The sequence below is a fragment of the Labrus bergylta genome, chromosome 22, assembly GCF_963930695.1.
Source record: "Labrus bergylta chromosome 22, fLabBer1.1, whole genome shotgun sequence".
NCBI classification, from domain to species: Eukaryota; Metazoa; Chordata; class Actinopteri; order Labriformes; family Labridae; genus Labrus; species Labrus bergylta.
This window is the reverse complement of record NC_089216.1, coordinates 392537-406675: the sequence shown is the minus strand read 5'-3', so window position 1 is coordinate 406675 and position 14139 is coordinate 392537. Positions and strand designations below refer to the sequence as shown.

General features: G+C 42.6%; 2 protein-coding genes across 2 annotated transcripts; both read right to left on the bottom strand.

Moving 5' to 3' along the window:
* Nucleotides 1–1216: 1216 nt before the first annotated feature.
* On the bottom strand, nt 1217–6302 carry si:ch211-113p18.3 (uncharacterized). The gene is made up of 8 exons (XM_020660496.3): nt 6279–6302; nt 6047–6140; nt 3908–3979; nt 3660–3810; nt 3469–3566; nt 3064–3296; nt 2237–2317; nt 1217–2039 (listed from the first exon to the last, which is right to left on the bottom strand). Exons 1-8 carry the CDS (start codon nt 6300–6302, stop codon nt 1821–1823), a joined length of 972 nt encoding a protein of 323 aa, XP_020516152.2. The 3' UTR covers nt 1217–1820.
* Nucleotides 6303–6511: 209 nt separating this feature from the next.
* LOC110005040 (zinc finger protein 3 homolog) lies at nt 6512–13531 on the bottom strand. Its single transcript, XM_020660499.3, has 7 exons — nt 13260–13531; nt 11244–11312; nt 10992–11130; nt 10266–10363; nt 9729–9961; nt 9110–9213; nt 6512–9015 (listed from the first exon to the last, which is right to left on the bottom strand). The coding sequence occupies exons 1-7, from the start codon at nt 13504–13506 to the stop codon at nt 7692–7694; spliced, it is 2214 nt and encodes a 737-aa protein (XP_020516155.3). The 5' UTR covers nt 13507–13531; the 3' UTR covers nt 6512–7691.
* Nucleotides 13532–14139: the final 608 nt, after the last annotated feature.

The following is a 14139-nucleotide window of genomic DNA, read 5'->3' as shown; positions in this document are numbered from 1 at the left end:
TTGCAGTCTGTTTTTAAAGAAATACTTTTTAGTATTTTTGATGTCTTCATTGTTTTAGGAGCCTTAATGTTCCTCGTCTTGTCTGGACTGTGACATGCTGCAAAGGGTTAATAAAGTTTGTATCTTTTTTTTTTTTTTTTTTAAAGATTTATTTTGGGCTTTTCGTGCCTTTAATGCAGAGAGAGGACAGTGGATAGAGTCAGAAACCAGAGAGAGAGAGGACAGTGGATAGAGTCAGAAACCAGAGAGAGAGGACAGTGGATAGAGTCAGAAACCAGAGAGAGAGAGAGGACAGTGGATAGAGTCTGAAACCAGAGAGAGAGAGGACAGTGGATAGAGTCAGAAACCAGAGAGAGAGGACAGTGGATAGAGTCTGAAACCAGAGAGAGAGAGGACAGTGGATAGAGTCTGAAACCAGAGAGAGAGAGGACAGTGGATAGAGTCTGAAACCAGAGAGAGAGAGAGGACAGTGGATAGAGTCTGAAACCAGAGAGAGAGAGGACAGTGGATAGAGTCTGAAACCAGAGAGAGAGGACAGTGGATAGAGTCAGAAACCAGAGAGAGAGAGGACAGTGGATAGAGTCTGAAACCAGAGAGAGAGGACAGTGGATAGAGTCTGAAACCAGAGAGAGAGGACAGTGGATAGAGTCTGAAACCAGAGAGAGAGAGGACAGTGGATAGAGTCAGAAACCAGAGAGAGAGAGGACAGTGGATAGAGTCTGAAACCAGAGAGAGAGAGAGGACAGTGGATAGAGTCTGAAACCAGAGAGAGAGGACAGTGGATAGAGTCAGAAACCAGAGAGAGAGAGGACAGTGGATAGAGTCTGAAACCAGAGAGAGAGAGAGGACAGTGGATAGAGTCAGAAACCAGGGAGAGAGAGCGGGGAATGACATGCGGAAGGGGGCCACAGGTGGAGGCGAACCCGGGCCTACCGCTCGAGACGAGAGTCTCAACAAATGGGACGCGCGCCCTGCCACTGCGCCACCAGCGCGCCCCAAAGAAGTTTGTATCTATTCAAAATGTGTTTATACATTAAATTAATAAAGAAAAAGGAGGGGAAATACTAGGGCCAAACTGATATAATATTTTTGGAGCTGATGTCAATAAAAAAATCAGATACCAATATCTTTCTTAGATCTAAACATCGCACAAAAAGTCGGGAAATTTGTGTTTGGTAGATTATTTCTTTGTTGTAACAATTCTTGACAATAAATCTTAAACCGTTGGAAAGTCGGTTTATTTCCCTTTTTAAATGGTGCCACATTTGTAAGGAACATGTATTTGTGACATAAGCAGCAGAGCTGACTATGTGGTTTGCGCCCTTGGAAAACTTGCCATGTTTATGTTCGAGCTGTAGAGATAGATTTACATCAAAAATCTGTAACAGTCGCCTCTTTTCAGACGTGAATTAGCTCTGCCGTCATCACGTCTTTGTACATTCATATTGATTCAAAGACGCCGTGATACTTGTGTCCAAGTCAGTGAATTCACATTGCGTTTCGGCAGCTCCACCTAAACACACAGTCAGACACACACACAGCGCTGCACTCCCTCGCCTCACATTCACCCTCAGAAACTTCACAAATACTGGTCTCCAGAGAGTGAAGATCTCATAGGCTTTGCTTCCGCTTATTCCAAACTGTTTAGCAAAGTCTGTAAACATCAACCAGGACGATGCCTCATTAGGACGAAGAACAGTTCATCATGGACTGCCAACGTGGTGATCCTTGGCTGAGGGAGAAAAGCCTATAGGCTGCACGAAAACCAGCAAGTCTTTACCGTCAGAGTCAGAGGCTGACATCGACAGGCCAGGATCAGTTTATGTTGCTCTGTCTGTCGTTGATAAGTTAGAACAGTAGGTGTGGTCTTTAACGTCCGGCAACTGGACGCCAACTTCACACTTCTGCTGAGGCTGATTTTCCAAATCCTCCGTTTTCACCGCTATTTCAGATTCCGTGACTTCCTGTTCAGCACGTGTGGTCACTATCGAGGGTTTAAGGCGTCTTTTCTTGGGACGTGGTCTACCAGATGAAAACCCCTGAGGAACGACAGAGGGAGAAATAAATTAGCATATTTATTTATATCTTGCTGAAAAATTTCTATCTTGTTTAGCACCAATACACCAAGTCAAATTCCTTGTATGTGTAAATGTACTTGGCAATAAACCCTGATTCTGATTCTGAAAAAGGAATAAAAGATATGATCACCTCCCAAAAACAATGGAAGCAAACTTACAGGATGTTCATATCCCATGTGCAGGATCGGGTACGGGTGTGCTTTCGTTGGTTGGCCGTCCTTGAAGTGAATTCCACACACCTTAAAAGTGGAAGAGCAAAGAAGATGAGTAGCAAATACTTTGACTTTAGTTTGTGATCCCTAACCACTTCCTGTTTCTGTGCTTAGGTTCCTGTCCTAACGTTCCATCTACCAGATGGCATTACTTTATTTCAAAATAAAAGCACACAGCAAGTAAAGTACTCTCAGCTTAAGACTGTATAAAAATTCAAAATAAAAGCCTAAGGGGCGCTGTTCGCGTAGTGGTAAATGCGTGCGCCCCATGTGCGGAGGTGGTGTTCCTCAGGGCAGGCAGTCCCCACTCTCTCTCTCCCTGAACTCCGGCTCTGTCCTCTGTCTGATCTCTACACTGAAGGCACAAAAAGCCTAAAAATAAAGCTCTAAAATAAATTAATTTCATTTTTAAATGCTAAATAACGGAATTTCAAACATCCGATTAATCTCAATTAACTATTGAAATTAAGCACTTAATCGTTTGATCGCCCTCATTATAACGATTGTGTTGGACGACCGGCGGCCAAACGGTGTCAGACTACAGACTTACGTTAGCTTTGCTAGCTAAACGATGCTACTCGTTTCACCGTGCTCGGGTCAGCAGCTCAAAAGATTATTCATTGATAATCTTTGATAAAATTAAAATGATAAAAAAAAAAATATATATATATATAAATAAATAAAATATATAAATAAATAAATATATAATAAAAGTAAAATTAAATAAAAAATAAAATTGATAAAAAGATTATTCATTGTAAACGAAAACCCACCGTGCTGTGTCTACTGGGGACAAAGTCCTTCCTGTTGATGTTCTTGATCCACTGCTGGTGAACAGCCGCCTCCTCTGAACGCCCGGGGAATCTGTGCAAACCGTACGGTCTCAGGCACAGACACTCGTCGTGCAGTAAAGGTTTGTGTTCTGAGCACTCGCTTTTGTTCCAGACTTGGAGTTTGCCGCTGTTGTTGGAGCAGCCAATCACTGCACAGGATCTCCCCGAACGCCCTGACAGACAAGAGGACAAACGTTTACTTCTTCAGCTCGCACAGCTTGCACTCAAACGCCACCGCAGTAATGGTGGCTCATCAACTTCCAGTTTCTCCAAGCAAAGTCTACAGACTCAGAACCAGCACAATGAGTTTCAAAGCACTTCCAACATCCTGACGCGTCGTCTTACCCGCCCGTTTGGGTTTCTTGACCTTGGCGTCCTGTAACAGACGCACTCTGAGGTTTAGATTAGCCCCTTTCCCACTCCTCTTCTCCAAAGTCCGACTTCTGCAAAGAAACAAATGAATCAAAGAAAGTCTCAAACAATCCTTCACTGAGTTCTGTGTATCAGTCAGAGCTGACGATGCATCATGTCTGAACCTTTTACTGGAGTTCTGATGATCCTGGTCCATCTCGTCTTTGTGACACAGGGGACCAAACGCCTCCTCGGGAAGCTCCTCCTCCCCCACATATTCACCCTCGTCTTCCTCAGTGTGGGCCAAGTTATCATAGGTCTTTAAGTCCTCCCCATCTGAACCAAAAGAAGAACAGAGCTCAGAATAACAACTTTTCAGTTTAAAAACATCAAATGTACTGAAACAGAACTCCAGTAAACAAACAGGACGTACGTGTCTGCTGCTCCTCCTCCTCCTCTGATACTTCATCTCCCCAAAGCGCCTCCTCTTTACACACAGGTTCATCTGGATCACAGATAAAGGCTTCATTTATTTGTTCATGTATCTGTGTTCGTTTATTAGTGGTGTAACCACGCCTCACGCCATATGACAGCTGGATCATGTCCAGCCCCCCCGAGAGGGAGAAACGATTTCTAGATTTATTCACCAGTCGAACATCGTTTCATCTGCTGAGTGACCATCTTGTCTTCATTATAAATCTTTTCCACAAGATGTTTGATAACTGAGGGATAAACACAATCAATAAATCTCTCTACAGATCTAAGAAAGAAATCGGCCGATCTGTCGGTATCAGATTTTTTCTCTTCCTAATATCGATATCAGTCGGCCCTGTATTTATTACTGTTGTTATTCTGTTTTACTGGTGGGACCGCTGCTGGTGGAGTTGGTCGTCTGTGAACAGGAAGTTGGGGGTTTGATCCCCAGCTCCTGCAGCAACATGTCCGATGTGTTGCTCCTGCTGCTTTGTTAGAGGTGTATGAATGTTTATGAATGGATGAGTTAATACTGATGGACTCTTCAATTCGTTTTCATTTCCCTAAAGTTAAATACATGAGTGCAAACTTGCCAGAAAGCTTTAAGCTTTAACTAGAACTCAATAACCAACCAATGTGTCGTACATCTCGAGGACTCAATAAGACACCGTGGAGTCAAATTATGGAACACACATATTTATTTACTTAATGATCTTTTGTCTTTTTCTAAAATACAAATTGAGACTCAGAAAGATTTGTAGTGAATTGTCCTGATTTTGTTATATTGTCTACATACTGTATGTCCTGCTTTGCTCTATTTTTATGTTTTCAATGTTTGTATTATTTGTGATACTAATGATTCTTACTTTGTTATTTTTTACTGTATTTTATTTTAACTTTGTTTAATCTCTTAAGTTGAGGTTTTGAGATAAGCCCTCACCTGCACATGTGTTTTATTTTTTATTTGTTTGAATTTTCTGTTTGACTCTTCTTTCAAAAAATGTGCAAATAAATTAAACTAAACTAATAAACTTTATTTAGTTTATTTAGTTTCCCCTCTGGGGATCAATAAAGTACTATCCTAAACTAAAACTAAATAAACTAAACTAAATAAACTAAAATTAAATAAACTAAACTAAATAAACTAAACTAAATAAACTAAACAAAATTAAATAAACTAAAACTAAATAAACTAAACAAAACAAAATTAAATAAACTAAACTAAACAAAATTAAATAAACTAAACTAAACAAAATTAAATAAACTAAACTAAATAAACTAAACTAAACAAATTAAATAAACTAAACTAAATAAACTAAACTAAATAAACAAACTAAACTAAACTAAACAAACTAAATAAACTAAACTAAGCAAACTAAACTAAACTAAACAAACTAAATAAACTAAACTAAACAAACTAAATAAACTAAACAAACTAAATAAACTAAACTAAACAAACTAAACTAAACTAAACAAACTAAATAAACTAAACTAAACTAAACAAACTAAACTAAATAAACAAACTAAACTAAACTAAACAAACTAAATAAACTAAACTAAGCAAACTAAACTAAACTAAATAAACTAAATAAACTAAACTAAACAAACTAAATAAACTAAACTAAATAAACTAAACTAAATAAACTAAATAAACTAAACTAAACAAACTAAATAAACTAAACTAAACAAACTAAATAAACTAAACTAAGCAAACTAAACTAAACTAAACAAACTAAATAAACTAAACTAAACAAACTAAATAAACTAAACTAAATAAACTAAACTAAACTAAACAAACTAAATAAACTAAACTAAATAAACTAAACTAAATAAACTAAACTAAATAAACTAAACTAAACTAAACTAAACAAACTAAACTTTGCTTTCTGTCCTCGCCTGGCTCTTTTATGTGTCGTTACCCAAAGTGACCACATGGGGGCGTCAGAGCTCCTGTGTTTGCCTGGTCTCTCGGTTGTCCCTGATCCTGTGATTTATAAAGTTTTATAAGTCTGAATTTCACCAACAAGCTGAACATGAGGAGACCTGAAGATGATGTTCTGATGACTGGAAGTTCATAAAGAGGAGTTCACTTCCCCACCTATCCGACACAGAGACACTCGAGGCTGCAGGATAGCCTCCAGCTGGATCCTCTGCCGGTCGATCTCCTGCCTCAGACCCGCCGCCTCCTCCTCCTAACCGGATACGGTTCTCTCCACAACCGCCAAGATTTCCCGCGCTGCCGTCGTCAGTTTCTCGGTAACGATTCCTCTCAGTAACTCAGTTTTAGAAAGTTTACAGTCCATAAAGTCCACAGGAGAAACAGCCATCACCTTAACTCCCTCCATTTTTGTCATCATGCGCTTAATGTTGTCCGAGTGAAAAAAAGCAACCGGATGAAAGGTTCCGGGTTCCGCTACACTTCTTCTTCTGTGGTGTTTAATGGCATGTTGCATTACCGCCACCTACTGAGTGGAGAGAATAACACTTCTGATATTAACATGAACTCTTCTTCTGTTTGATTTGTAAACCAGCAAATCAAAATGTGTTAAATGAAGGTACGATGTGTTTATTACATTCTAATATCTGAAAACATGAAAGTTTAAAAAGACAAGAAAAGATTTTAATATTATAATAATATAATATAAACACACACACACACACACACACACACACACACACACACACACACAATGTAGTAACAGCTGAAGCAGATTTACAACGCCATGGCTCTCAACACGTTAAGGAGTTTTAAACGCCGTGAGAACTCGGTCTCAGGACGACCACTTCATGAAGGTCTCGTCTCGGATCAAAAGCAGTTACTCGGTCTGGTCTTGGTCTCAGACTGGGCGGTCTTGACCTGCCTTGGTCCTGGTGTTGCCTCAGGTCTCGGAGCTCTCTGGTCTGGGGTCTTGGTCTCTGTTAGTGCGGTCTACCATAACCACAGACTGCACTCAGTTTAGACTCTTTCTTCTTCATCGTAGATCGTAGATCGTTGGCCTGGGCTGCTGAAAGTTGTCAGAACGTCTCGTTCAGAGCAGCAAAACCACGTCCCGGGATCTTGCCAACATCTGAGCATCTCAGCCGACGTTTAGTCCAGACCTCCAACATCGCAACATGATATCTATGAACACAACAGATCTCGTTTCATAAAGAAACATTAAAGGCTTTATATGTGATATTTTTTGATCCAGCAGATGTCGCCCTTGAGCACCAGCATGAACCAAAACAACTCACGCTGCATTGTTGTGTTAGCATGCTAATGCTAGCGATCTTTATTCTGCTGGTATCTTCACACTGCATGTAAATTTACCTGAAATGAGCGTGATCTAGAAACACAGTTAAGCAGTGAGTACAGTATGTTATTCTTCTTTTCTCTAGTCCCTCAATTAAACAACTTTTATACACGAGGGGAGGAGTCAGCCGGCCGTCCGGGCGATGTAAACAAAGTGAAGATAGGACTCTGAAAACTCTGAAAACATCACAGACAGTGGGACTCGGGTGTTACACCCATTGTAGACAGTCATGACTCACAGAGTTATTTTCAGAGGAGATACTTGATTTATATATTTAAGTGTTAAAAATCACATATAAAGACTTTAAACACTTTGATGTTACCAACTCTGATCTGTGAATGTTCACACTCCAACCACATGTGGTCACGTCTATGTTCACAGAATAACAAAGGTGGATACAGATTTATATTTTGGATAATGTTTGAACGTCTGCACACGACCCTAAAGAGTTCAGTCCGTGGGTCCGCCCCCCACTGACTCCGCCCCCCTCTGGTGCCTCTTCATGTGCGTCTTCATGGAGTGGCTCTGAGTGAAGCCTCTCCCACACACGGTGCACTTGTACGGTTTCTCTCCATCGTGGGTCCTCATGTGGTTGTTCAGGTGTTCTTTACGGAAGAACGCCTTCCCGCACACCTGACACACGTGAGGTTTGACGCCCGAGTGGAACTTGAGGTGGAAGCTGAGGTGACCGTTACAGATGTACGTGCGTCCACACTTGTAGCACTTGAAGGGTCTCTCTCCGCTGTGGACCCTCATGTGTCGCTTCATGTGCGCACTCGATGATAACGCCTTCCCGCACACGCTGCACACGATCTTCTCCTCGCTGTGCGTCTTCAGGTGAGCGTTCAGCTGACCTCGCGTCTGGAACATCTTACAGCAGACGTCACAGAGGTGCATCGGGTTTCTGTCCGCGTGACTCTTCTCGTGCCGCACGACTTCTCCTCGGGTTAAAAAGTGCTTCCCGCAGACCGGACAGTCGTGGCGTTTCCCCGCGGAGTGGAACAGCTTGTGTCGGGATAACGCTCGCAGATCGCGGAGGGATTTCCCGCACAGGTTGCAGGTGTACGGTTTCTCTCCCGTGTGCAGCCGGCTGTGGATCCTCAGCAGCTCTTTGAACTTAAACGACTTGTTACACACTTCACATCTGAACGGTTTCTCCTGCGTGTGTCTCGACTGATGAGTCCTCAACGTGCTCTTGAAGGAGAACGTCTTGTTGCAGACGTCACATCTGAACGGTTTCTCCCCCGTGTGTTGGAAAGAATGACCCTGCAGACTGTAGACCGACAGGAACTTCTTCCCACAGACGTCACAGCTGAATGTTTTCTTGTGACTCTCCAGATGAGTCCTCAGCTCCTCTGGAGTCTCTGACTGTTCTCCACAGACTCCACACAGTCTCTCTGGATCCTCCACGTGACTCCACGAGTGTTTGATCAACTTGTTCATCGTGGCGCTCAGAGCCGGGCAGACTCTGCAGGACAGGGGAACGCCGCTGGTCTCAGCCGACGCCTTCAGAGGCGACTCGGTCTGTTTCCTCTGTGAGGACTCAGGTTTGGGTTTCCTCTCTTCGATGTCTGGTTTCCACTCTTCATCTCTGTCATCATCATCTTCACTCTCGCTGTCGGCTGCAGAGCCGGCTGACGTCAGGGCGCTGAAGTCCTCCGACACTTCACGCTGCTCCACGTCTTCCTCTGATTTCACTCGTTGTCGTCCAGAGTGGCCGGAGAGACAATCAGATTCAACGATCTGCGCTCCTTCTACACGACTGTTCTGGGAACTGAAGGTAGAAAAAAAGCAGTTTCTCTAATTTAAATAAACCTTCATGTGGATTCTTTATCTTCTGAGAGAGAGACGAGTCACCTTCCACTCACCTCACACTCGGCCTCTCTTCTTCATTTCTTGAGTCATCGTCTGCGTCCTCTTTGGTCCCTGAAGGGGGAAGTCGCTCCGGGCTGCTCCGGGGTTCATTTGTTGCCTGAAATATTTGAAGAGTTAAAATTCAAATGACTGAAATCCTCACATGTACGATCACTCTTGTGTTAGAGGATCTCAGACGAGCTGCATCAGTATCTTCTTTTAAAAACACATTTTTATGGTAAGGCCTTCTTATAATCCTTGTTCATCCAGGATGTTTTATTTTTTTTACTGTTAACTTTAGCCGATCTTTGTCTCAGTTGTTTCTCTTTTCTCTGTTTATTGGATGATCGCTGCGCTGTTGTTTTATTTTTCATGCTTTTAGGATTTTATTGTTGTGTATTTGACTGTTGGGATTTTTCTTTTTTCTGTAAAGCACTTTGTGACGTTGGTTTTGATAAGTGCTTTATAAATAAACTTTATTATTATATCATAGAAGTAGCGGTTGACTGATGAGTGAAGCTACAAATGTAAATCCTCAACAAACTCCAGTTGTGTTTTTATGGTAATCAGGGATCACCGAGATCAACAGAGTCAAAATCCTGAAGATGTGATTGGATGAAGGAGATGTTCTACCTTCACTCGGATGTACAGAGCGGAGCGTCCTTTCCCCGTGGATCTGATGGACTGTTGGATCTCCTCTGGGGTCAGGGTCTGTAGTTTCAGTGGTGTCAGTTTCTTGCTGGGATCCATCGTGAACACATCAAACTGTCCCGTCAGCTGAGGGAAGGACGCCCTCAGGAGGTCCAGGAAATCGACCTCCTGCAGACCTCGAGGACATTTCACCTCCTTCCACTGAGACTTCAACACTGAAACACAAACAAACAAACAAACAAACTCTCAACTGAGACTGCACTGATAATAAAGTTCAGTGTTTAAACATAAACAGACTGCTGACAAGTTCCAGGGTGTAACCCCGCCTCTCAACCAATCACAGCTGAGATCAGCTCCAGCCCCCGCCCCCGTGAACCCGAAGGTGAAAAAGCGGTTTAGAGAATTTATCATTTCTTTGCTGTGATGATTCCAGGAACATCACTGAGTCTCCGCCCACTCTGAGGTGAATAAACAGGAAGTTCAACACATCAACACACGACTGACTGTTTCCCGTCTTACCGCCTCGTTGGAGTTTGTCAGCGTTGGAGTCCGGTAACAGACAGACTCGGAGGTTCAGGTGAGAAGTCTTCCTGCACCTTTTCTTCAAAGTCGGGTTTCTGCGAAGAAAAAAAAAACAAATCAAAGAAAGACTCAAACGATCGTTCACTGAGGCCGAGTTCCAAACCGCCTACGACTTCCTACTGTCGACGCTGTATGCAGAATGTTCTGCATTAGACGTAGGACAGCAGTCTGACCTCTGACCTCCAGTCTGTTGTTACTCTGCAGTACAACAGACTAAAGCTGGTTTCTGGTCTTGGAATGAGGAAGTAAACAACAGCCCAGGCGACGTCAAATGCTGTTACAGTGTAGCGTCCACATAGAGTCTGAAACAAGCTGACGAGAGATTCATTTAGTTTCATGATTTAGAGAATCTTCTTCTTCTTCTGTTGGTTTTTATGGCGGTTGGCGTCCATAAGCGTTGCGTTTCCGCCACCTGCTGGACGTCCATTTAATTCAATCTCTGACCTCGCTTTGCATTGTGGGAAACAGTACTGGTCTTCATCCTGTAGCTTTCCCCCAATCAGTACGACCTCCGGCTACTTAAATCATTCTGCGGAGAACACATTTGTTGTTATTCTGCATTTTAAACAAATCAGAACGGACTACCACTGAAGCGGGCGGTTTAGAAGACGGCCTCTGTTCTGTGTCTCAGATCTCAGAGCAGACATCACGTCATGTTTGAACCTTTTACTTGATATCTGATAATCTGGGTCCCTCTTGTCTTTGTGACACGAGCGACCCAACGCCTCCCCAGCAAACTCGTCTTCACCCTCGTCTTCCTCAGTGTGGACGAAGACATCGTAGGTCCCCGAGTCCTCGCCATCTGAACCAGAAGAGGAAAAACAACAGGACTCACTTCTAAGAATATAATGATCGTTAATAAAAACAGGAAAACATCAAACGTACAGAAACAGAAGTTAAACAAACAGGACGTACGTGTCTGCTCCTCGTCCTCCTCCGATACTTCAGCTCCCCAGAACACCTCCTCTTCAAACACAGCTTCATCTGGATCACACAGATCTGTTTCCTTACTGCCGTCACAGAAACTCAATCACTTAATATTTACATAATCCAAATTATTTTAATCCAATGGAGCTCATCACCTGTTTATTGATCTTAAATTTGAACTAGGGCGGTCAAACAATATGACATTTTAATCCCAAAGTGAGGTCAAACAGCTCACAGGAACAAAGGTCAATGTGTGATGTCATGAGGTCAATTTGTGATGTCATGAGGTTAACGTGTGATGTCTTGAGGTCAACGTTTGCTGTCATGACGTCAACGTGTGATGTCTTGAGGTCAACATGTGATGTCGTGAGGTCAACGTGTGATGTCATGAGGTCAACATGTGATGTCGTGAGGTCAATGTGTGATGTCGTAAGGTCAACGTTTGCTGTCATGATGTCAACGTGTGATGTCTTGAGGTCAACATGTGATGTCGTGAGGTCAACGTGTGATGTCATGAGGTCAACGTGTGAATGCATGAGATCAACATGTGATGTCATGAGGTCAACGTGTGATGTCATGAGGTCAACATGTGATGTCGTGAGGTCAATGTGTGATGTCGTAAGGTCAACGTTTGCTGTCATGATGTCAACGTGTGATGTCTTGAGGTCAACGTGTGATGTCATGAGGTCAACATGTGATGTCTTGAGGTCAACGTGTGATGTCGTGAGGTCAACGTGTGATGTCATGAGGTCAACGTGTGATGTCTTGAGGTCAACGTGTGATGTCATGAGGTCAACATGTGATGTCGTGAGGTCAACGTGTGATGTCATGAGGTCAACATGTGATGTCGTGAGGTCAACCTGTGATGTCATGAGGTCAACGTGTGATGTCGTGAGGTCAATGTGTGATGTCGTAAGGTCAATGTGTGATGTCATGAGGTCAATGTGTGATGTCATAAGGTCAATGTGTGATGTCATAAGGTCAGTGCGTGATGTCATAGGGTCAATGTGTGATGTCATAGGGTCAATGTGTGACATCATAAGGTCAATGTGTGATGTCATAGGGTCAATGTGTGATGTCATAAGGTCAGTGTGTGACATCATAAGGTCAATGTGTGATATCATAGTGTCAATGTGTGATGTCATAAGGTCAATGTGTGATGTCATAGGGTCAATGTGTGACATCATAAGGTCAATGTGTGATGTCATAGTGTCAATGTGTGATGTCATAAGGTCAATGTGTGATGTCATAGGGTCAATGTGTGACATCATAAGGTCAGTGTGTGATGTCATCAGGTCAATGTGTGACATCATAAGGTCAATGTGTGATGTCATAAGGTCAGTGTGTGACAGCATAAGGTCAATGTGTGATGTCATAGTGTCAATGTGTGATGTCATCAGGTCAGTGTGATGTCATAGGGTCAATGTGTGACATCATAAGGTCAGTGTGTGATGTCATAAGGTCAGTGTGTGATGTCATCAGGTCAGTGTGTGATGTCATCAGGTCAGTGTGTGATGTCATAAGGTCAGTGTGTGATGTCATCAGGTCAGTGTGTGATGTCATCAGGTGGATATTACTGTGTGAGAGTTTGTTAAAGTGAAATGAGACATTCAGAGATGCAGCAGTGAGACTACAGGGAGACACTGAGGACGAGTATCTACGGAGAGCCTGAAGGGACAAACATGAGATTAATGTGATGAACTGTTAATGCTGACAGGGATAATTAAAAAAAAACTATTATTGCTTAACCCCTTTATTTCCTTTATCCCTCTTAATGTTTGTATCTCTGTAAAGACCTTTAAGTATCTTATTGATGGTTCTTTAGTAATAAAGTTCAGATGCTTTAGACCGTCAGTCCCTCAAAACCTCACAAGTAAAGTCAACATGAGGAGACCTGAAGGTGATTTTATGTCTCATCAGTATATCTGAGCAGAAACCAGAAGATAAATGTGTTAAATGTAGAGTTTTTTAAAGGGGGTTTGGTGCACAGCGTCACTTCCCCACCTATCCGACACAGAGACACTCGAGGCTGCAGGATAGCCTCCAGCTGGATCCTCTGCCGGTCGATCTCCTGCCTCAGACCCGCCGCCTCCTCCTCGTAACCGGATACGGTTCTCTCCACAACCGCGAAGATTTCCCGCGCTGCCGTCGTCAGTTTCTCGGTAACGATTCCTCTCAGTATGTCGGATTTGGACAGCTCGTAGTTCTCATAATTCTCCCGGGAAACAAACATCGCGTTAACTCCCTCCATGTTTCTTCTTCTTCTTCTTCTTCTTTTTAATGGAGAGTAGCAAACAGCGTTTAAAGAGCATTACTGCCACCTACTCTGCTGGAGTCTCTAATACAGTTTATTTTAGTGATTCAAAAAAGGCTTTATTAATAGTTCCCTCCCTCATTACTTCAAACATTTTTTAGACTCATTATCTCATCGCCACATTTCCTAAACCAGGGGCGGAGCCAAGGGGTGTCCAGGGCCACCCATCCCACAAAATCAAGTCGGCCACCCCAAAACCATTGACTATGATTGGCTATTTTCCTTGTCAGTAATAAAAATAATTGATGGATTAACGCCTTTCAAGGGACCCAAGGAGGCTTAGGGCCCAAACGAGGGTTAGTTTGTTTAAGGTGCTCTGACAGAATGCGTCCATAGTGCTCTAACCTTACAGAACAGCCTTCTTACACCCACATGGACTGAATCACATTGCTTTTAGCTGACTTTCAAAATGTTTTATGACTGATCTTATTCAATGAATTCCCTAAATTAAAGATGAACTTTTAAAAGAAATTGCAGAGTGCGCTTATTTATTTACTATTTATTTATTTTGTGTGAATGTAACTTGGCTCTGTATTTCACACTCAGTCTTCCTCCCCTGTATGCTCTCTG

Bases quoted from the DNA above. Each gene is read 5' to 3' on its own strand.
- si:ch211-113p18.3 (XM_020660496.3), bottom strand. From the start codon at position 6,302: ATGACAAAAATGGAGGGAGTTAAG. The intron at 3,297-3,468 runs GTAAGACGACGC...CTTGTCTGTCAG, and splicing joins CAAGAAACCCAAACGGGCGG to GGCGTTCGGGGAGATCCTGT. The intron at 2,040-2,236 runs GTAAGTTTGCTT...GTCGTTCCTCAG, and splicing joins ACATGGGATATGAACATCCT to GGGTTTTCATCTGGTAGACC.
- LOC110005040 (XM_020660499.3), bottom strand. From the start codon at position 13,506: ATGGAGGGAGTTAACGCGATGTTTGTTTCCCGGGAGAATTATGAGAAC. The intron at 11,313-13,259 runs GTGGGGAAGTGA...TGTGTGATCCAG, and splicing joins AGTGTCTCTGTGTCGGATAG to ATGAAGCTGTGTTTGAAGAG. The intron at 9,962-10,265 runs GTAAGACGGGAA...TTTGTGTTTCAG, and splicing joins TGACAAACTCCAACGAGGCG to TGTTGAAGTCTCAGTGGAAG.